Here is a 23,843-nt window from a genome sequence, read left to right on the forward strand (position 1 = left end):
TAACTTGAAGATTAACTTAAAAAAAAACATATATACATTTTCATACTAAGAGTGAAGAAGAAAGAAAATTTTGCTGGCGGTTATTCATTTCTACATCGATGACAAAATGAAATTGATTGCTCAAAAATTAATTCTTTCAAATTTTTGAATATCATTTTTGATAAATTTAATGTGTATATATGAATTTCAGTAAAAATCTTTGTTCGAAAATTGTAATAAACAAATATCGGCTAACTTTTTTTATACGGAAAAATCATTTATCTTCTTTCTTCTTCTTCATATTTGTTCCTTATTTTTATGAGATTTGAAATAAATCATACGAACTTTCAAATCTGAATTTTCATAGTTGATTTTCATTTGTCTTCATATTTGGAAGAAATAATATTCTTTTTTTTTAATAAAAAATAAAGAAAAACAATGCTGGAGTTAAAATGAAGAAAGTTTTGCAAACTGAAGTATGAAGAAAATGATAGGTAGGGAGTGGGGTCATTTTCTTTTTTGAAAAAAGTGTAAATGAAAGAAGAAAAATGTTTTTAAGTTAATTATAATGTCAAGTGTCAATAAAAGAAGAAAAAAAGTAAAAAAAAAAAAAAAACACTATTTTGAATCTTTTCACGCGCTTCAGGAAAGTGCAAAACACATTTTTTGCCATATCAGCGTTTTGTGTTTAATAGGTACATGTTTTGAACAATTTAGGTGTTCAATAGGTACAAGTGTTAATTGAGGTGTCTAAGTGAATTATGCGGACAACTTTAAGGGGCGATCGATGACTTAAACCATGATTTTAATTTTATCTTCTTATGTATGTATAGAGCAGCTTGTTGTCTTGGTGATTGAGGCTTTAGTTCAATACATTGAAGAAACTTCTCAATTCAAAGTTTTAGATAATGTGCTAAGTCTATCTATCTCAATTAAATTTTAGTCATAATAATTCATTATTCAAAATATATTATTTGAAACAAATAATTTATTTGAATGTAAGTACTAAAGATTTACAATGATAAAAAAAACATATTTGTTAGTATGATACAATATGAATTTGATGACTCCAATATAATTCAAATTCAAAACCTTTATTGATTGCAATGAAAGAATAAATGCAAAATCAAATGTTCTTTTTCATTTTTTTTGATAAATAATATTATATTATATACTAACTTTGAATATGTACAACTTAAAGACGAACCAAAAAATAATTTCAATTGGACATTATTCCTAGTGAAGAGTGTTAAAGTCTTAAATTTTCTAGACATTAAAAAACAAGAAGTTGCTATTTCAAATTATGTTTCATATTTCAGAGATGTATTAACAACAATGGAGCCGAATATATACTTGATCTATTTAAGCATTTTAAAATTATAATCGTAAATACAATTAATAAAAACTTATAAATTTGTTTCTTTAAATTTTAATTCTTTATTTACTATAATTCTTATTTCAATTATATTTTGTATTCAATTCGAAGGTGTGACCTAGTAGTCAATAAAGGTCTCAAGTTCAATACAAAAAAACTCGGTGATTCTTTCATGTCTTAGTCTTGGTGGACAGAATTACTTGATATCTGTTGGCTATTATGATGGAAATTGGAAGATGACATATATCCCGTGAAATTAGTCGAGTTCGAGATATTTGGTTGTTGTAATGGGAATTGAGAGATAACATATATCTCGTAAAATTAATCAAGGTATTTGGCCTCTGTGATGTGAATTGAGAGGTTATCTTGTAAAATTAATCAAAGTGTGCGAAAATAGACATCACGGTCATAAAAAATAAAATAAAAATATTTCAACTATTTTGCAAACCCTATATTATTAAATTAAACCCTAATGTTAGCTATCTAGTATCATTAATTAAGAAGAAAAAAAGCCCATTGCACTAATGGAGTTATTACCTAAGTAAAATAGAAGAAGGCAAAAGTAGCCATCTTCACGTCTCCTTAATTAATTTAACAAAAACCTTTGGACTTACAGAAGAAGAAAGAAGAAGAAAACAATCTACAATTGCACACGAAACTTAACCGTAATTCCCCCTTTCATTCTCCACGCAACCCCAATTCTTCCACCCTAGCACGGCGGTGACCGGTGACCGGCGGCAGTCCTTCATCAGAAGTATCTCGTCGTTTTTGCCTCACCCTTTTTGGGGTAGATTTCATCGTCTATGTGGGGCTGACGGAAAGTTATAGTTTATATATTCAATTTAATTGTAAGGAGAAAAACCTAGAAAAAATTGAGGTTTTTAGTGTAAGCCCATATATTATTTAGCTTTGGTGGGGAGGTTTATGTGGCTATTGTGCGTTTTTGGACATTGGAGGAGGTAGGGAAAGGTGGTCCGGACACTAAGATCATCAAAGGGAACACAAAAAGATCACTTTTTTCCAACTGGGTTTTTTGAATTGTTGAGAATCTGAGCAAGCTGGTCGGAGCATCACCATCATCAAAGGAAAGAAAATTCAGTTTCCTCAACTGGGTTTTCTTGGAATTGCTTAGAATCGTTTCAACAAATTGTTTATTTTATTGGTATATTGAGAATATCAGCTGGGTATTGGTGGGAACAGTGAATCTAAGTTCAGGTAAATTGTATTGTTCTCTTGTAATATGTATCTTGTATTGTGAATTGTTTCGGTTAGGATTCAGGACAATGCATGCTTAGTGTGGATATAGTTTTCAATTCTAGGGTAAATTGTCTTAATGTGAATATGTATATGTGACCTCTTAATATTGGGTCAGGGGTATTTTGTAGAGTGTCATGATGGATACAAAGATAATCCGGACTGGTAATTAGAAAGTTATAGCTTTTGGAATATTTTGTTAACCAGTAAGATATCAATCAACGGCCATCTTCATTCCAATTTAGGTGGAATTGGTTGTATGAATCATCAATTTTCTTTAGAAACCAATTGACTGCTACATTGACTACTGTAACAATTAGCTGCATTATCTTTTTTTGGGGAACCTTTCTCTACTATGTGTGTAGATGATCATGTTAATTACACAATAGAAATAACCAAAGAGAAAGCAGGACAATTGATGCTCCATGTCACACTCCATTTAAAACCGGCATCTACCCGTGCTTTGTATAAATGTTGATAAATTTGTACTCCCCCCTCACAGATTTCTTTTTCCCCTAAAGTTTGCGATGATCAATCTTTCCTGGTAGAGTTTTATTTCCATGTGCATTTAAGAGAGAACTTTTAGTATTGCTTCTTCTTCCTTAACCTCATCATCCTCGTTTTTTCTACAGCTCACCTTCCGTGCTACTATGATCTTCCAACTTACCCTTTTAACTACTCCCCTTGTAGCTTCTCCTCCTCCAACAATGTCCCTGCTAGCTCGTTTTTCACTTGAATTAGATAAGCTTATTTTTCTGATAGATGACTCCAATTTGTGATAATTGTTTCTACTCTTTTGATACTTCCTGGCTCAACTCCTCAACTCCTCCTTTAGTGTCTTCAATTTGTTTGGCCTTTTTTTATTGGTCTTTTATAAGTGGATAATTGTCCCAATATGCTTTCTTCGTCCTTAAGGTCCTCATGTTGTGGTTATTTACTCAAATATAAAACGTGTTGGACCGCTATCATATTTGTCTGCAATCGAGCATTATCAGTTCAAGATCAGATACCTGCCTCCCCATGGTTTTGGGTAATACATTAGCTCACTTCCAATTCAGCATATATGCACAATTTTGTGAATGTTGAAGCACATATTTCATTGGTTCTTATACACTATGCTCCTGATACTAGTTAGTTAATTTGCCGATTTAGTTAATGAAATTTGAAAATTCTTGTCCTCCTTACTTCCAGTGACTCCTGTAATAATTCGTTGTTGGATCTACGTTCTATGTACTTCTGAAATGGAACTCTTGAAGTAATAGCGTACATCTTTTGCAAAAAAGCCAACTCTTAATGGCACTCTTCATCCTCCTCCTTTTTTTCGATGAGGCCCCTTTATTGCCATCTATTTAGGTCATTTAGATTCCATACCCTCCATGAATTTTTTCTGTTTCATGGACAAAATACTTCGATTAGTTCCCCTACCTTGCATTACTCCCTCCCCTCCCCCCCTTCTCGCAATGATTGTGCAAGCATTCATGCTTCTTCTACTCCCACCTCCTTGTGTTCCTACTTCCTAGTATTTGGGTCTGTCTGCAGTTTTAGTTCTTTCTCCTTGATTCACTCCTTTAAAGATTCAATGCCTCCTCCTCAAACCCCAAACATGCCAATTAACACGCCAACCCCCATTGATTTTTTCCCTTGAAAGTACTAGGAGGAAAGTAACCTTTAAGACTTACTCCTCTGCTATGATTGAGAGGAGACATGCAACTCAATATGTAAAAATCCGAGATCCATGAACCAGCTCCAATCTGCTGAAAACTTTTTAAAACGTGTCAAAATTACTAAAATGTGCTTAGGTACTTGTGTATGTAAAAGATCCATCAGCTTAGAACTGGAAGTTTGACTTGCAAGTGTATTTCCTTAACTAAGTTCTTGCAAAATATTGAATCTGCCGTTCTTATGAGTTATGACCTTTGTTTTCATGTCTTGTTTGGTTCATGCTTTGAGTTTCTCTGGTAACTGAGTCTTGCAGAACTAGGATAGACATAGTGCTCAAGGCTTAAGTAGTAATTTTGCTCCCCTTTGGTTTTTTAATATTTGGAACTTGGCTGGAGCTCTGTGGGACTCTCACATATTATAATCTTGGTATTTCCAATAAGAGGTGGTAAGTGATATGAAGAAAAAAGAAAAACTTTAGATAAAACAATTATTGATGGTTTGTTATGCATCCGAGATCGATTTTACCACTTACAAACAACAACAACAACAACAACAACAACAACAACAACATACCCAGACACTTAGTATAATCCCACAAGGTGGGGGTAGGGGTATACTTATTTATACTTTGAAGACAACCTGAAGAATGACTTGGTGTTTTCTCTTTTTTCTTTTCAGTGCTATATTTTAATTGCTTGGTCCATGGGGAATTGTCAGGGTGTGTTTGCATATCGTCAGCGTACATGAATGATGTTCAGTGGACAAAAAGGCGCTAATGGCCTTAACATATTCAAATGGAGAAGGCATGGCGAATCATCATTGAGAACAGGATTGCTTGATGATGTGCATCCTGAAATCGAACTGTCAGACTATCGCAGAGCACCAAGTCCAGGTAGTGAAAGCCCATCTGGGCTTCTTAATGGTGAGAGCGTTAGTGTTGAACCAATTTCTGATCTGGACTTGTTCTTTGAGAGGCTCTACAACTATTATTGCGAGAAAGGATTATGGTGCATTATTATAAAGTGGATATTTGAGCTTCTGAGCCTAGCTTTCACCATATTCTTTTCTGGATTTTTTTTGTTGTACGTTGATTGGAATGGGCTCCGCAATGCCAAATGTGGAATGGATGCTGTGGAATCTGGAATTAAGCCTTGTGATCTGGCCAATGAAGCTCTTCATCTGCACCCATTGAAACCTCTTACGCTCTTTAAAGGCACTGTGTTGGGTTACCTGGGGATATTTTCTGTCTACTGGATATTTTGCTTCTTAAGGTTTTTCGCACAGCTAAGAGAAACCCTGGCAGTCCGTCAGTTCTACTACAGAAGGTGCGCTGAATATCTTTAAATATTTTCTGAAAGTCAACTTTTCTGGAATATCGTTCATTTCTTTTTCTTGCTTAGTTATGATTACTGGAAACTCAAGATGTTGACTGAGTGTTGTCTTTTCTGTGTTGCTTGTTATTAGCTCATCGCCAATACTTCTTTTGTCATTCCTCTACCTAATCACAATGGTGTCACATTTCTGTGCAGTCTTCATGTGACAGACAAGGAGATACAAACCATTCCATGGGCATCCATTCTTGAAAGGATTGTTCAGTTACAAGAATTGCAACAACTTTGTGTAGTCAAGAATCTTTCCATTCATGATGTGGTTATGCGATTAATGCGGAAGGAAAATTATTTGATAGGAATGCTTAACAAAGGGCTCCTTTCTTTTCCTATTTCTCACTGGGTACCTGGCGCTGGTCCAACTATCAGTTGTGGCCCCAATGATGTGCGCAGTCGTCTTATACTGCCAAAAACCCTTGAATGGACCTTAAATTGGTGCATACTGCAGAGCATGTTTGACAGGTAAATGAATACCCTATGTTGAAGTCAAATGTCCATGCGGTGCTTAGTAATTTAAGTAATTGAAGTTTTTATTCCTATATATCTTTGCTAATTTGTTCTCCACTTTACTATTTGATCTGGTGTTTTGTTTCTGCAGAAATTTTTGTATACGCAGGGACTTCATTTCTGATCCTAAAACATTAAAGAAAAGGCTTATGATTGTTGGAGTTTTAATGCTTCTCTTATCTCCATTTCTTGTTATATTCATGCTGGTGTATCTCTTCTTGAGGCATGCTGAACAGTTCTACAACCATCCAAGTACGGCATCGTCTCGAAGATGGTCAAATCTTTCCAAGTGGATGTTTAGGGAATTCAACGAGGTATCATTTCTCTGGTATGAACTTGATAGGTTGAAAAACATGGAAGTTGTTGTTTATGGATCTCTTTGGTCCCTAATTGTTTTGGGAATGGGGAGGGCAAAGGTGTTTAGTGTACTGTGTTTTTCTCTCCTGCTTTCAGGTTACTTGTGTGGGTACAAAATGGTAATGTCACTATAACTCATCAAGCTTGTAGCCTTTCAGCCGTACTTTGCCTCTATATTTTCCATAGTCGCTCTGTTGCATGATACACATTTTATAACATATTTATGTAACAGATATTTTTCAGCTAAATGAAATGGGTTGAGCTGAATGACTCCGACAGATTCATACAGCCAACCCTACTAGTTTGGGTTTGAGGCGTAATTTTGACTGGTTTTGTGTGTATATATCGTGAGCTAACATTCTAGTGAGAATGTGAGATTATGGTTTTTTTAATCTCTTTTTTCTCCACAATTTGGTAGGTACTTCCTATCTTCATTTTTAAGTGTAACGGTTTTTGCATTTATACTTATGTGCATCTTCTATGTCTTCAGGTTGACCATTTGTTTAAGCATCGCATCAACAGCAGTGCCATACATGCTTCTGATTATCTAAAGCAATTTCCATCGCCTATTTTATCTATCGTCGCAAAGTTCATTTCTTTTGTTTCCGGTGGATTTGCTGCTGTTCTTATTATCATTGCATTTCTAGAAGAATCTCTGCTGGAAGGCCATGTAAAATACTTAAACTTCCACAACCAGCAAATGCTTATTTGCAAAGCTGCTCTTTTTTGCTTTTATAGCAATCTGGTACTGCATCTTATATTTTGCTTCAAATCTTGCAGATATTTGGTCGCAACTTATTCTGGTATGCTGCTGTATTTGGAACTATAACAGCTATAAGCCGGGCTGCAATAACAGATGAGCTTCTTGTCCTTGACCCACAGGGAGCAATGTCACTTGTTGTCCAACATACACACTTTATGCCAAAGAGATGGCGAGGGAAAGAAAATACTGAGGCCGTACGGACAGAATTTGAAACTTTATTCCAGGTGCTTTTTGCCTTATGGTTTCCTATAAGCAGATAAATGTGAAAACAAACACTTTATTGAAGTAACTGATGTCTTGGTTTAAGGATTTCATATTTTCATTTAGAGCATATTATTAGTTTTTCCAGGAAAGTCATTTATAATTTATATAAAATTAAACTAATCAAATACCACAGTAAGTAGTTGATTTGTTAAACAATTAATTGTAGAGCTAATGTAATATTTTGCTTCAATAGAGTGTAATCATACAGAGTGAATCCAGACAAGGCAGACCATTGTCATGATTTTTCCTTCATTCCGTTTTTTTGGCAGTTTATCCTTCTTAGTTCTTTTTATGTTTCTTCGATTGAGGGTGGGTTGCCTTTTATTTATTAGATTCGAGGTTTGACTCTGCTGCATAGCCTTCCATATTTTAATTTCCTTTTTAAATTTTTTGTAATTTATCACAAGTTTTTTTCATGAAGTAGCTCCAGCTGTAGGCTTTTTCAATACATTTACTGTATTCTTCTCTGGAATTTAATTTTTTTATTTTTTAGAGAAGAATTTCCTTGGTATATAGCCAGGTTATGCAAGAGTTTTACTGTCGATGGATAGATTGTGTAGTACTTCATTTTACCTGTGAGATTGTTATGGACTTCTTCTTATGCAAGAGAGAGAGGTTCAAGTATCTTGGGTCCATAATTCAAGGAGACAGGTCGATTGACGATGATGTCACACATCGTATTGGAGTGGGGTGGGTGGAATGGAGACTTGCCTCTGGGTACTGTGTGATAAAAATGTGTCATCAAGGCTTAAAGGTAAGTTCTACATAGTGGTTATTAGACCAACACTAATTGTATAAGGTAGAGTGCCGACTAGTCAAGAATGCCCATGGTCAGAAGATGAAGGTAGCGGAGATGAGGACGCTCACTTGGATGTGTGGGTATACTAGGAGAGATATGCTTAAGAACAAAGTTATACGGGACAAGGTGGGAGTGACCTCCATGGTGGACTAGATGAGGAAAGTGAGGCTGAGATTGTTCATACATGTGAAGAGGAAGACTGAGGATGCGTCAGTGAGGAGGTGTGTGAGGTTGGTTGAAGGCTTGTAGCATGAGTTAGGATAGGTAGAGGTAGGCCAAATGAATTGGGGGAGTTGATTAGACTGGACATGACACAATTTCAACTGACTGAGGACTTGACCTTAGATAGGAAAGTATGGAGGTCAAGGATTAAGGTAGAAGGTTATTAGGTAGTTGAATTTTGTTGTACTTCTAGTAGTATGTTTTAGGTATCACATAGTTTCTTTTTTCTCCAAAGGCATTGCTACACTTGTTTTTCACATTGCTATTTTGTTGTCTCCTTTTCTTTCTTACTTTCCTGCGTTGGTTACATTTCTTTTGAGCTGAGGATTTGTTGGAAACAACCTCTCTACCCCACAGAGGTTGAGGTAAGGTCTGCCGCACATCTGACTCTCCCTAGACCCCCAATTGTTGTTGCTGTTGTTTTATGAAAGTGTCTCACTGTCAATGTCTAAATTGTGTAGTACTTCATTTTACTGTGAGATTGTTATTGACTTCTTATTAACTCATCGTGCAGTATACTGGAATGATGTTACTTGAGGAGATGACCTCAATTTTTCTTACACCATATCTACTGCTATTTGTTGTCCCAAAGGTGATCTTCATTTTTTCAGGCTAATTTCCTCATCTTACCTAGCTTGAGAATTCTTGAGACGATGGTCGCTGACATTTGGATTTTTTTTGTAACAGAAGGTAGATGATATTTTGCGCTTCATTGCGGACTTCACTGTTCACGTTGAGGGTGTTGGTCATGTGTGCAGGTTAGTAATTATATCAGCTTGCTTATATCTTCACATGTTGGTGGCTCCCATTGACGGAGCTCACACATTTCAATCTTCAATCACTGATACAATGTTTCTCTGGGCAGCTTGAGCGTGTTTGATTTTCAGAATCATGGCAATAGCAAATATGGATCGCCATTTAGTTCTCCCCGCTTGCAAAGAAGTTCTCAAGGGAAAATGGAGAAATCATTCCTGAGGTTGGTCTTATAACTACTTGAGCCTGTTTTGAATTATTGTTGGATTATGAGCTTTCGAATAACAGTACATGTCAAATGGTTTCAGCTTTCAAACTAGCTATCCTTCCTGGCAACCTGATGATCATGGAAAACAGTTCATATCAACACTTAAAACGTTTAGAGAGCAAAAGCTGCAGTTGCATGAAATAGGACCTGCATATCGACCTTCAGAGCTACAGCACTGGAATCCCGACTTTAGAGTCTTAAGCAATCGAAACAATTTGTTCTCCAGGGAAATGCCTCTCAACAACTTGGGAGCTGGATTTGGCTCAATGTGGTTAATAGATGGTGGACAGAGGAATTATCCTTACATTCTTGATTGGTATTATACCTCGCATCCTCACAATACGAGTAGTGATTCAAGAGGCATTGAATCCAGGCCTCTTCATACTGATAACAGCGAACACCTTAAAGATCCTTGGATGCCACCTCATTTTGTGCAAAGCAAGGATACAGTTGACGACAACTGGGGTCACTTATTTGAGGACCGAGCACAAAGTCATCTTGGAGCCACCACATCAGCTCCTGTTTTGAGGGAGAGCATCCTACATCAGGATGATTCAAGTAGGATTGCACAATCTATGAGGAGCCAGTGGTGGACTAGAAGTCGACCACAAGTCACAAATCCTCAGACAAGCTTCCTTGAACCTCCGAATTTCAACAGCAACCTTCATGATTATTATGATAATTTCTCTGATAGAAGTCTAGATGAGCAAGAGCAAGAGCACGAGCACACACACGTTGACTTGAGGAATTCTAATAGGTTGGCCAATACCTTCTTCATGGACGATTCGGTTGGAGACTTCAACCTTCCTTTTGATGATATTTACAGATTGCCCTCAGGAAACCCCACAAGAAAATTAGATCCTTCAGATCTTGTTTGATTTCAATCTCTAACTACACTAGGAAATGTTGTGAATTTCTGGGTCTCAAGTTGTTTTCCTTCAAGAAAATTGTTCATATTTTACATTCTTTATTGTGCATAGTTGATTGTGAGGTTAGAATTCTGGAAAAAAGGTCAGTTTTTTTCTAGAAATTGATTGGATTTGAATGTCATCATTGATCCTTTTAAAAATGTAAGCACCACTAGAGCTGCTGCTAACAATGGAAGACATTCTCTGTACATAATGCAATTTAGCTAGTGTTTCCTTACTTGATCCTTTGACATTTGGTTATTACTACTAGCTTTGGATACGTGTGTTACACGTGTATATCGCGAGAAATAATATAAATGTATGAATATTTTGCTTTAAAAGAGAAATGTATATATGTTAGGACACCAAATAATATAACTTTGTTGTAAAATGAATCTAAAAGTAACAAACATGGAAAATGCAAAAAGCAAGAGAGGAGAGTTATTCTTTTTTCTTCCGATGTAATCAAGTGTATATAATATGAATTTTTATGTTTGCATTTATAGTGTTATATATAGACGTACAAAAGGTAGAGCCGCAAGACATGACACTAAGTATTTGAGATAATGAAGGAAGTACAACATAAATGATAAAGAGTAGTGGAGAATTACATTTTTGCAGTAGACATTCACATAAATTGATATATATTCATAACAAAACTTCCTTTTTAATGTCAAAAATTTATTACTAACAAAAAATCATATATTGATATACCATGATAAAAAAAAATTACAATAAAAATATATTTGCAATATATATCCACTATCCTTCAAGTACACACTGGATAAACTTGCTCATGTGCAATTTCTTGCAAATCAAACAAGAGATATAAATCACATTAAGCAGTCACTTTAGACCAGCTATGAAAGATCCCTGACATCCTTTAAAAATATCATGTTCGCTATACCAACTGAGTTGACTGAGAAAGAATCTGATGATATCCGATCTCTTATCCCCTTTATGAAATAACCTTGTTATACCAACTCAATCGTCTTTGCGGATGTAATCGGACTCCAAATAATATAACTTTTTAAATGTCAAAAAGATATTTTTTTATTTCTTTCAATTTTCAAATGGGCCTTTTGACACAAACATGGCCCAAACTTAAAAATGACTGGTCAGCCACCTAACAAGCCGTGTAAGAAAGTCAAGTCAAAAAGTCTAAATACTGCGTCGGCTCCGACCCATGTGTAACTTATTTGCATTTTTATTTTATTTGATGAATTAGAAAAAAAGAAATTGGAAAAATTATTTTATTTTTATGCTAAAAGAAATCATTTCTTAAAGATTCTTTTAAATATAATAATGTCATTATCTTTTTATTTTAATTTTGACTATTCCACATAAAGTTATATAAAGGGAATAGTTAAATAATTTTCTCTATTCAATTTTCTCAATTCGATAACTCAATTCAACAATTTTATAATTAAAAGTGCAGAAGAGTGTTTACTATTCGAGCATCGTCATCTTGCTCTGGTTATTAAGAGAATTTTGAAAAATAAAAAGTAATTTATGTACTTCTAAATTTGGAATCATAATGTGAATTTTGAACTCCCGTATTTTAAAATTTCATTAAAGGAGTTCGAGTGAATCGGTATATGATCCTCACCTCACTAGCTGGTAAAGGAATAATAGTTGTAGTAATCAATAGTGAATTGTCATGATGACTCAAAATCCCCAAATATTTTGATTGAAAGTGATGACATGCACTTGTGACATTTTATTTCATACTCCCTCTGTCCACAATTAATTGACATGGTTTCCTTTTTTAGAGTCAAACAATAGGAACTTTGACCAACATTTTATGATGTATATTTTCATCATATTGATATGCAAAAAATTGCAACTTATAGTACTTTTCGTATAGTTTTTGAATATCTAATTTTTTTTTTAAAATATCGAATTAACGTAATCTAATTTAACTTTAAAAATTAGTCAAGTTGACTTTCGAAAAGCGCAACATGACAAATAAAAGTGGACAGAGGGAGTATAAAGTTTAAGAGAATATTAGTTTTACTTTAATTTTTTAATTTTCCAACCGTCTTAATTAAAGAATTTGCGTCAAAAAATTTCACATTCAAAATAAAGCTTTTTATAACATCGACAATTGCATATCCAATTTAAAACTCATCATAATTCTTATTAATAGTAATTTAACTTATATTTAAAACTTTATAAATATTTTATAATAACTTTAAATTATTATTATATATTTAATAATCACGAACTTAAAATCTTAAATTCGCCGATATAAAGATCCCTTTTTACTAACGTGTTTGTCGTTTTATTTGCTTGGAAATTGGTATGTTGACCATAGGCACACAAATAGTTTGGTACTTGAACAACTTGTGACTACTACTACTTAATGCATATTTTTTTTTCTCATTGGGTGTCCGTAGCTCACATTGGAGCTCCGACTAAATTTGGATCGCGCATTGCAAGGCATATTCGGGGGTGGCGTTCCCAACATGATTTTCTCCATACTCAGGGCTTGAATTCGAGACCTCTGATTAAGGGTAAAACACTCTCACCAATACACCATAACCCATGTTGGTGTCATCACTTTCTTTCATGTTTTTTTTTTTCCTAAAAAACATTTCAAGTCAAACATTTTAAAACGAAATGAATATATTAGGGCGGATCTAATAGACGGTCAAAATATATATAATAGATGATGTTATTTTCTTAATAAGATGTTTTAATTTTAAATTTTAGATAAGATTTTTTTTTAAAAAGGGAGTGTTTTTCCCAAATAACATGAAACACCTGCAAATTCAAATTAATAAGATTATAATATAGGTATTGAACACTAATGAGAAATTGAAAAAAAAAAAACAAGAAATTAGTGAGGTACCATTAAAGATGTCGAGCAATATATATGACTTTCAATATCGAGCTTTACATATGATTTTTTTTAATAGAGTGTTTCTCTCAAATGACGTTTATTTCAATTAGTCAAACTCTAATATAAATATCGAACATTAAACGAGAAATTTAAAAAAACAAGAAGAAGACAGTGAAGTACCACCAAAAAAGTGGTCATACATATGAGACTTTCGATTTCGAACTTTGGATATGATTTTTTAAATAGGGAACATTTCTCCAGAATGACTTTCAAATAACGTTCATTTCAATTAGTCAAACTCCAATATAATATCGAACACTAAATGAGAAATTAAAAAAACAAGAAGAAGCTAGTGAGGTACCACCAAAGATGTGCAATCGATGAGACTTCAATTACGAATTTTGGATATGATTTTTTTAAAATAAGGAGCATTTCTTCGAAATAACTTGTAAACGACGATCATCTCAATTAGTCAAACTTCAATATAATATCGAACACTAAATGAGAAATCAAAAAAACAAAAAGAATCTAGTGAAGTACCACCAAAGATGTAGTGCAACGGATGAGACTTACAATTTCGACCTTTAGATATGATTTTTTAATAGGAAGCGTTTCTTTCAAATGACGTCTATTTTGATTAATCAGACTTTAATATAAAATATCGAACCAGAATAAGTTAGTGAGGCGGGGTGGGTGGTGCTTTCACACATAGAGGTGGTGTGTTTTCCCTTTGCCAAAATTGCTGCAAATTTTTGCGGCCTTTAAACTTCCTCTGTGATTCCCTGTAATCATATAAGGATCAAATTCCTGATTCCATATTTGTACTTTCCTTTTAGCCTTTTCACTTTCTCTCTCTATCTTTGTTTCTCTCTCTAACACACACAGAGTCTTTTGTACATGCATCCATGTGTGCTGAAAAAACTGGGAATTTCATAGCTTGTAATGTTGTTTTCAGTTCTCTTTGAAAAAGATAAAGCTTTGAGCAATTTGGGTTTTGGGTTTGGATTCATGTTTATTGGTACTTCATTGTATACTTCAAGTTCAAGAACTGTTAGTTATAGCTTAAAAGGCATCTGGGTTTTTGATATTAATGGTTTTTGATTCAGTTTCTGCTATTACCCCTGATTTCCCTAACGTATTTTGGGTAAACCCATCTCCTTGTCCATGTAAAACTAATGGCAATTCGTTGGTGACGAGGAGGAGTAGTAGGGGGAAATTGGGTTTGGATTCGAGTTGGAGGTATAGGATTCGTGCGAAATGGGCAATTCGAGCTTGTGTGAATGGTGGAGACCACCATAATTTTGACATGCAGATTACGAATAGTGCTAGAAGAGGAGCTAGAGATATTGTAATTAAGAGATTTGCTGATGAATTGGATGCTTATGGAAGAGTCTCTGAGGAATTAGAAGCTTCTAGTCGTTCCAGTAACAATTTTGCTAGTTTTCAAGAAGACCCTTTTGTAGATAAGCTAAGGACTCAATTGGGGGTGATGCATCCATTACCTTCACCTCCAATAAATCGAAATATTTTCGGTCTTTTTGCATTGTTTTTCTTTGTTGGTATTGTTTTTGATAAGGTTTGGACATCTAGAAAGAGTAATGCTAAGTCAAACAATGGAGGAAACTCCGGGATATGGTCACAGGTCCCAGCAAACCTTTCTTCATTGTTGGAGAAGGATTTGCAAAGGAAAGAGTCAGTGGAGTGGGTAAACATGGTGTTAGGGAAGTTGTGGAAGGTCTATAAACCTAGGATTGAGAATTGGATCATTGGTTTGCTTCAGCCTGTCATTGATAATCTCAAAAAGCCTGATTATGTGCAGAGAGTTGAGATAAAGCAATTCTCACTGGGGGATGAGCCTCTCTCTGTCAGGAGTGTGGAGCGGAAAACTTCTCGTCGAGTCAATGATTTGCAGTGAGTAACACTTCTTACAATTATCCCACATTACCCCTTTTCTAAGTGAAAAAAGAAATTTTTTGAAGTTAAAAATAGAAAAGCTCTTGTTTTATTTTCTTGGTTGAAAGTCTTTGAGTTGGTATATTCTCCTTAACCTATACTTCTTAGTTGAACTGAGGTCCAGAATCAAAAGGGAAATATACATACACATTTTAGAGAAATACTCTTTGTGCAAATTTCTTGGTAAAGCAGTCGAGCTGATATTTTCTCCTTGGCTCATTATTTCAGTTGTCGTCTAGAATAGAAGGAAAATACACATACAACATTTGATTAGGAGGAAAGTATTTTCTCTCGATATAGAGATATGGTGTTTTTGCCTTGTGGGAAACAATTAAACTAGTTCCTTGAGACTGATCAAGACAGTAAAACAGATTAAGCTAGCTCCTTGATAAACTTGAACCAGATAATTACAGCCAATCTTTTCCTTGATGAAGTTTGATGTGGAGATACACATCCGTTACACCTTTGTGCCAAGGTAGTTTTAGATGGATTTACAATTTGAAGGATAGTGTTCTGAAATTTCATAGAAAATTGTTTGCTTATCAATATGCTTCAACACCCTCGTTACCCAGAAAATCTTCTTTCTGGACCAGGAAAGTACATTTTTGGGACATTTTGAACCAAATTTTAGCTTTCTACAGAGGCTCTATCTCTTCCTCATTTTACTTATTATTATTCAACTTCGGTTCATTATTTGAAATTGTAACGTGTATATACTGCTACGATTATTTCTACATCTACTATATCCTATGCTACAAAGTTCTCTAGTTCCGATCAAATTGACATGATAAAAGCACAACTCCTTATCTTTTCTTGTTATGTGAAAGTTCAGGCTTTGCACTGCTTCCCTTGTTAGTTGCTAAGTTTTCAGTTTTCACCATTGTTTTCTTTTTCTGTGTACTTGGATTTGCGGCACTTAAAGCTGAGAGTCTTTTGAAAATAACCTCACTACATCCAGAGGTAGTGGTATGGTCTCCGTACACTCTATCCTCCCTGGACCTCACTCGTGAGATTTCACTGGGCATGTTGTTGTTGTTATGTGAAAGTTCATTGTTTCATGGAATGTATCAACTGATTTGTGCATTCTTTAATTCTATCTAGGTATCAGATAGGTCTCCGATACACTGGTGGTGCTCGCATGCTGTTAATGCTGTCACTAAAATTTGGAGTCATCCCCATTTCTGTGCCAGTCGGTGTTCGGAACTTTGACATTGATGGTGAACTCTGGGTCAAGTTACGATTAATACAAACAGAGCCTTGGATTGGAGCTGTTTCTTGGGCTTTTGTTTCCCTTCCCAAGATAAAGCTTGACTTGTCACCATTCCGTTTGTTCAACCTAATGGGTATGTGAATTTCGACTTAGGACTTTTATCTATGAGATGAATCGTGTCAGAATCTTGCATGCTTTAAGTTTTATATAGGCAATACCAAATACATGAGAAGTAAATTATAGTCATATTAGTATGTTACTTGAAGCCCAATATTTTTTTATGAGTCTCTTAGTCCCCTCAAATATTCATATGCTAGTAGAAAATTTAGAGAACTTCTTGTGATTTTTTTTTTAAAGATATTGGACTAAGATGAGCTTAAAAGAACAATATGGATAGTGTGAATGCATATAACTTGCTTGGGATTGAGTCAGATTAGTTGTTGAGTGCCCAGCTGATTCAGATACTAAACACTGTTTTAAAGCTGTTTTCTTTTGATAAGAGACTGTTTCAAAGCTGATTTATTCAAGATTATATATCTGTTCACACCCAACTTTTGTGTTTAATTTGTTTCTTCTGGAACAAAATAGCTTTTGATTCTGTTGAGTGCTCAATTCTTAGAAAAGAGTAAGAGCCCATTTGGATTGGCTTAAAAAAAGTAGCTTTCAAGTCAAAAATAAAAAGTCAAACTTATTAAATTTTACTCGAAAAAAAAGTAGGGGGAGACCTACTTTGGTTTTTAACTTATTTTATGTCATTTCTAACTTATTTTAAGTTATTTTTAACCTTGCCAAACACTTCCTAACTTATTTTAAGTTATTTTATATTTGTCAAAGATTTAAAAGTAGGTTTGACCAACTTTTAAACCAATCCAAACACCCTGTTAAATATGGGTCGTCAAATTCTGATCATTGGAACATATTCTGTAAGACAGTGGAATGACTCCATAGAGTTTATTCTTTTCGAGAATGAACTTCATGGAGTTTATTCTTATCGGGTACTTAAATGTAATTTTAGGAACCTAATTCAAGTCGTTAGCAACTACTTGGTGTACTGTGAAGACTATGAAACATATTTGCTTTCTTCTTTATCTTGTTTTCTTTGTTGCTCTGAGCAATCTTCTCCGTGGAATCAGCTTCCAAGACTAGCATTCTTCTGTTCTAGTTGAGTTGCTGTGAAGTGAGATCTTTCCAGTGCATAGTTACCAATTGTTGATTACGTACTGATGCTGAGTTGTCATCATTTGAATGACTGCTGTTTGTTTTCTATTTACACTTTCTAAAATGGGATAGTGATACCTAAAGTTTAACGAATAAACTAATGAGTGATATTATTGATGTGCCCAATATGAGGATCTTGACATGTTCTTTTCTTTTTCTTGCATGTATTTGGGAAACACTAGCAATTCCTGTTCTATCAATGTAAGTACTATTTTTATCTGCTGTTCTTAATACCTATGTGCTTTCTGCTTCTGTTTGTTATCCCCCATTATTGGTATATCCAATTTCTTTTTGCTATTTAATTAGCATCTCATTGAAGAGTCCTTTTTCTTGTTTTTTCCTATGGGTGGGTTGCGGGGTGAAGTGTAACTGATCACTGAGTAATGCTTTCACCAGGCCACTTTCACTCCTAGCTTATGCAGTCAAATTTGCTTTTTTCAGTTTGATAATTTTTAAAGCCCCTTTTGCTTTTCGATAGATATGGTCATGCTCAATTGTCATCAATCATGTATGATTTTTCTTGAGAATCTTCCTTATTCACCTTATTCTGGATTTCTGAAGTTGCTTCTAGTTAGGCAACTCTTGTTATGTATTCCGAGGATGTTCACTCTCTCTCTCTCTCTGCCCATTTTCTTCCCTAATTTTGGAAATCTCTTGTCTTGTGTCAAGTCTTTTATTTTCAGCTCAAGTTAGTGTCATTTAAATGCTCTACAATAATGGCTGCATTTGGTGTTTTAGCACGTATCATCTTTAAAGTTAATTATAGGCCTAGATCTTTCTAGCATCATATTAATTCTGAATTTCTTCCCTGACGCGTTTTCAATTTGCAGTACTCTATGGAACTATCTCATTTTTCCACTGCAGTGGTGGGTTTGAGTTTTAATGTCCTCTACGGATGTTTCAGGTTTTTGAAGAAACTTCTTACTGAGGATTTACCTCGTCTCTTTGTCCGTCCGAAAAAAATTGTGTTGGATTTTCAGAAAGGGAAAACAGTCGGTCCTATTCCAAGTGATCCTAAGTCTGGTCAAAGTGAACAACCTAAGGCTGGGGAAATGCAAGAAGGAAATAAGGACTTTGCTGGAGAACTATCAGTGACTCTTGTTGATGCAAGGAAACTCTCTTATATCATCTATGGTATGAATTTGTTCATCTTTCATCAGTGGCATCAATCTTTTTCTTAGGTTTGATATTTTGCTTTTTAGTAACACTAGAAACTTGTCATGCACTATGAACTATTAAATGAGTTCGTCTCTTCATATTATTTAAAAGTTAAAACTATTCTGTAGCATATTCTAGTTTGTGAAAGAAAAAGGTCGGAGGTATTTACTTGAAAATCAGTTGAAGCTCCAAAAGAATGTGCTTTCCATTGCATGAGCAACTATAAGCGAATATAAAATCCATATATATTGGTCCAGTAATCACTGTGAACCAGTTTAAATATAATCTATCATCCTTATGTGAAATAGAATAATTACTTGATGAAATCACTGGGTCAGCCCGGTGCACAAAGCGTTCTGCATTAATAGGGTTCAGGGAAGGGACGCACCCTAAGATTACCGAATCAAATCACAGATATAGGAAAACAGTACCAAACGAAATCACATTATAAAGGAGGAAATGCAAAGACTTTCGACTATGCTTACTAACGAATACAACAACATACTCAGTGTAAAACCAGAAGTGGGGTCTGGGGAGAGTAAGATGTACACACACCTTCCCCCTACGTTTGTGGGGTAGAGAGGTTGTTTCAGATAGACCCTCGGCTCAAAAGAGAAGTTATTCGGAGAAGGGGTGCCAGAAGAAAATGACAGCAAAATATCAAGATACAAAGTAAAATGAAGCAACAGAATAAAGAAAACACATTGAAGAATAAGAGATTACACAATTACTAAATACACATTAAAGATGTTTAGATCAGGTTATCACATCAAACAGGAATTGGGAAAAGAAAACTTCATGGTACAAGGATCTTGTTTTTTCTTTTTAGTTTGTGTGTGTCGTAAATGTCATAGTTAATAAAAGTTTTAAAAAAAAAGGGAAGGAAAAAGTAACCTATGAAAAAAAATGTAAAGCAAAAATGAGGACGGGTCCCAAAAATTTCTGCTGCTACGCCTCCAGTTCATGTATACATGATACAGTATGTTTAGGTGGCATGATTCTCCAGTTAAGCTGCAAGTTCAATTTTTAGATGGAAGTTTTTCGCCCTCATTGCTCAGTTTTATGAATGATAGATACTACTGCTTTTCTGTACATGTAATTTCCTCTTTTGTTTGCCCATGTCTGTCTTTGTTAAATTTCCCTGGCCTCTATTGTCTAGGAAAAACTGATCCATATGTTAATCTAAGACTTGGAGATCAAGTAATACGCAGCAAAAGAAACAGTCAAACTACTGTAATTGGACCTCCTGGAGAGCCTATATGGAATCAGGTGATTTAAATATAAATCTGTTGGCCTGATATGCCGGTATGATTTATTTGTGGCGGCTTGCTATATCTTTTACTGTAACTTATACATCGTTTGCAATGTTTCTTTGCCCTTTGGCAGGATTTTCACATGTTTGTCACAAACCCCAGGGGACAAAAGCTATATATAGAAGTAAAGGATTCCTTTGGTTTTACAGATTTGACTATTGGCTCAGGGGAGGTAAATCCTCCTGTACATGCAAATATTATCTATTGTCTTTGTTTCTTAGAGGCGATCCATCTTATTTGTTGGTTTTATAATATGTGTCTTTACACAAAATGGGAAATGCAAATGAATAAAGTCCATATTCAGTGCACGAAATACTCCCAACTAGTGCAAAGGTGGGAGAGACTGGTATACTGTAGCCAGTGGTGTAAGTACCATTTTTCGTCAGCGATGTCACCTTTTAAAATTAGAAACAATAAATAAACATTATAACACCATATTAAAAAAAAGGAACAAAATATAAATAAAACCCAATTCACGTATAGTACTATACCTTTTTTTAAGAATAAAATAAAATAAATATTATTACTTTTTCTCAATGAGTTTTCTTTTTTTTAAAAATGTATTAAGAAAAAACCTCATTAAAAATAATAGTATTAAATATGTTTCTATCTAAAGCACCAAATGATCACTAAACAATTTTATTCATTGATTTCATAAATCAATGAAATAAAAACAGAAAAAATGAGGCTATGTAAGTAGGTTTGAACACACAACCTAAGCTGTGGAATTCCAGCACTAAACCAATTGAACTACGCTCAGCTTTTGTTTAAGAAGTGTCACCTTAATTATATATCCATTCTATCTGCTTTTCCCTTTTCACTATATTTTTTATTTTTTTCCGACAAAGCAGTGTCACGTGACACATCTTGAGCCTTCCTAAATCTTCCCCCGACTGTAACTATACGGTATCCCATCACATGCATTTCTGCAAAGAGGCTGTTTCCATGCCTCGAACCAGTGACCTACAGGTCACAGAGAGCAACTCTACCGTCGATGCAAGGCTCAGCCTCTAATGATGCAAATGAATTTAGTATTGTATTTTGCAAACATGAAAAAAGATGCTTTTGTCGTTTTTTTTTTTTTTTTTTTTTGATTTTGCACCGGGTGTCCGAGTCTCTTTGAGCCCCGACTAATCCCGGGGGTGCACAGGCCCTCGGCAAGGAGTTTCCCGCAAGTGCACCACGGTTAATTCAGGTTTTACCCAGTCCGATGGCCCTCAGAAATTGTTTGCACCTAGTGGGTTTCGAACTTGAGACCTTGAAAGGGAGCAAACCCCAAGGCTCAAGTCAATTGCCAGCAGGCCAACCCCTGAGGGTTAAGTCGTTTTATTTTTTTCTATGGGACATTATTTATTAATGATCATCAAGGTGATATTTGCATAGCTTGTTGGATAGGATTTGTATAAAAAGGTATCCTGCTAATGACTACTACTTCTAGGTTGATCTGGTATCTCTCGAAGATACTGTACCGACAGACAAAATTGTGATCCTCCGAGGTTGGGGACTACTGGGACCAAGGCCTGTAGGAGAAATTTTACTGCGACTGACATATAAAGCTTACGTCGAAGATGAGGAGGACGAAAGGATTGAAGCAAGATCCAAGTATTTGGATGCTTCAGATGATGAATCATCTGACTTGGATGAACGAGATACTGCTGTGTATGAGCAGCGTGGAAAGAGTGTGTCAAGTGGAACAGATAAAGAATCATTTATGGATTTATTAGCAGCATTAATTGTCAGCGAGGAATTCCAAGGGATTGTGGCATCTGAAACAGGCAATACTAAATATGTAGATGATTTTAAAACTAGAGTGTCAACATCAAGACAACGTACTCCTTCTAGGTCTGTACAGCAAACTTCTGATACTGTTCCTGAAAACTTTGGAGGTAAAGTACATTGAATTGATCTATAATAATTCAAATCCCAGTTTGTTTTTCCCAGGAAATGCATAGAGTTCTTCCCATTTCTTGCATGTCTAATTAACATCTCTTATTTGCAGAATCACCCCTGTTTTGGCTAGCTATTATTACAAGTATCTCAGTTCTAATTGCTCTCAACGTCAGTGGTTCTAGCATTTTCAATCCATGAATAATGAAACAAAATAAGATTGATAGCTCCTGGTAAAGAACACAATATAGAGTTCCTGCTGGAATTATTCTGTCAAACCACACATAGTTGTCACCACTCTGAGATTGCCCGAACGGAAACCTTATCAAAGTACTTACCTTCTGCCGGTCTTCCATTCGAGGTGCGTTGTTCCTCTGGTTCTATACCTTAGCTCACTTTTCCACATGCATTTGTCATCGAAACTCATTTTTCTACTTCTTGCTGTCTACCTTTGTCAGCCTTTTAGCTAAGATCAACTATGGTATCTGTTCTTATCAGTTCTTCTGCTTCTTGCTGAATTTGCTTTTCATTCCTTAAGTGCATGGCTGTACATTCTTCAAATATGCAGACATTCTTTGTTCTTTTTTGGATTTTCCTCTCATCATAAGCATTGTTTTGCTGATTCAATAGTCTTCTGCAATGCTTATTTTTACCTACAGTCTGATAAAACAATTGTGTTATCAATATCAAGGAGAAGAGAAATAAATGTTTAAACTTAAGAAAGGAAACATTAACACATGAGTGACCCTCTATTCCCAAATTAGATATGAGGGAGAAGGGAGCTCGTCCACATTATATTATGATCAACTCTACCCAGTCTGGAAAAATTAGCCTCTATATACCGAGTAAAGAAACCAACGAATCAAATGCCAATTTCATCTTGAAACACAAAAACAAAGTAAAACAGAACCCTTTTGTTTCTTTTTTGAGGGTTTCCTGTTGTATTATCTTTTGAGTACGTTCCATATTCTATCGGTAATGGTGATAGCAGAAAACAACAGTAGTATTTAATGGCAATTATGAGCCAACTATTTGATCTACTTTCAGAGTGAAAGCTAGCAACATATTTCCAGTTTCCTTGTATAAATTAGCAGATGTCCATTGTTTTGTTTTAATGTTTCAATTACCAACTCCTTGAAGAATATGATATGACTTGACAATTGGTGGATAACACAAAGTCTGGTCTGAATGATGATCTCCACATATCAGATCCGCGGAGGTTTTTTCTCTAGGAAAATAAGGATTCTAACATAAGGGAATCAGTGTTTATTTCATTTTAGCATCGCACACTTCACATTTGTCATCTTAAAGTTGTGATTCTGTAATTCCTTGAGCACTGAACTAAAATTTGCTTTTCTCTTGTTTGTTGGCAGGCTGGGCAACTGCTTCCTCCATTATCTGTAAACTATTGTACACTCTTTAACATTTTAACCAGATCAACAACTCAAACCCTCCCCCCTCCCCTACCCCACAACGCCAATAGCAAATGATAGGAATCCCCAGACACAAAAAAGAGAAGAGAACAACAAAAAAAATGTTACAATGAGGTATGTATATATTGGCGGCAGATTTTGGCCATCCTTGTTCTCTTGGTATTTGTTACATCCCGTGAATTCTAAGTCTCTCTCTCCGTGTGTGTATGTGTGTGCGCGTGTATGCCAGCTGTCGTAGCTATAGCAGCACAATGAGGTTTTTGACATTCAATCGCGAGGGTGTACTAAGCCGTTGAAACTAGTGAAATAGACCTTTCTTTTTCTTCA

General features: G+C 35.1%; 2 protein-coding genes across 3 annotated transcripts; both read left to right on the forward strand.

Annotated features, from left to right (window-relative positions):
• The first annotated feature begins 1,911 nt into the window (after positions 1-1,911).
• On the forward strand, positions 1,912-10,736 carry LOC125818569 (autophagy-related protein 9). 2 transcript variants are annotated; one of them, XM_049498063.1, is made up of 10 exons: positions 1,912-2,569; positions 4,949-5,595; positions 5,800-6,120; positions 6,257-6,479; positions 7,013-7,192; positions 7,303-7,509; positions 9,085-9,162; positions 9,261-9,328; positions 9,436-9,546; positions 9,632-10,736. In XM_049498063.1, exons 2-10 carry the CDS (start codon positions 5,018-5,020, stop codon positions 10,467-10,469), a joined length of 2,604 nt encoding a protein of 867 aa, XP_049354020.1. In that variant the 5' UTR covers positions 1,912-2,569; positions 4,949-5,017; the 3' UTR covers positions 10,470-10,736. The 2 variants fall into 2 exon arrangements, with proteins under 2 accessions (XP_049354020.1, XP_049354019.1); XM_049498062.1 differs by having other exon boundaries at positions 1,913-2,569; positions 9,258-9,328.
• Positions 10,737-14,101: 3,365 nt separating this feature from the next.
• LOC125818572 (tricalbin-3) lies at positions 14,102-23,843 on the forward strand. Its single transcript, XM_049498066.1, has 9 exons — positions 14,102-15,255; positions 16,399-16,640; positions 17,908-17,926; positions 18,630-18,859; positions 20,043-20,152; positions 20,270-20,368; positions 21,635-22,082; positions 22,196-22,444; positions 23,457-23,843. Exons 1-8 carry the CDS (start codon positions 14,435-14,437, stop codon positions 22,282-22,284), a joined length of 2,058 nt encoding a protein of 685 aa, XP_049354023.1. The 5' UTR covers positions 14,102-14,434; the 3' UTR covers positions 22,285-22,444; positions 23,457-23,843.

Source organism: Solanum verrucosum, unplaced genomic scaffold, assembly GCF_900185275.1.
Source record: "Solanum verrucosum unplaced genomic scaffold, falcon-dt-bn FXZP01000252.1, whole genome shotgun sequence".
NCBI classification, from domain to species: Eukaryota; Viridiplantae; Streptophyta; class Magnoliopsida; order Solanales; family Solanaceae; genus Solanum; species Solanum verrucosum.

What these genes read in the sequence shown, in the direction of transcription:
- LOC125818572 (XM_049498066.1), top strand. Translation starts at nt 14,435, where the DNA reads ATGGTTTTTGATTCAGTTTCTGCTATTACCCCTGATTTCCCTAACGTA. An exon ending in CGTCGAGTCAATGATTTGCA is followed by an intron (nt 15,256 to 16,398) that starts GTGAGTAACACT and finishes AATTCTATCTAG; the next exon opens with GTATCAGATAGGTCTCCGAT. An exon ending in TGTTCCTGAAAACTTTGGAG is followed by an intron (nt 22,083 to 22,195) that starts GTAAAGTACATT and finishes TCTTATTTGCAG; the next exon opens with AATCACCCCTGTTTTGGCTA.
- LOC125818569 (XM_049498062.1), top strand. Translation starts at nt 5,018, where the DNA reads ATGATGTTCAGTGGACAAAAAGGCGCTAATGGCCTTAACATATTCAAA. An exon ending in CTGCAGAGCATGTTTGACAG is followed by an intron (nt 6,121 to 6,256) that starts GTAAATGAATAC and finishes TTGTTTCTGCAG; the next exon opens with AAATTTTTGTATACGCAGGG. An exon ending in AATTTGAAACTTTATTCCAG is followed by an intron (nt 7,510 to 9,084) that starts GTGCTTTTTGCC and finishes CTCATCGTGCAG; the next exon opens with TATACTGGAATGATGTTACT.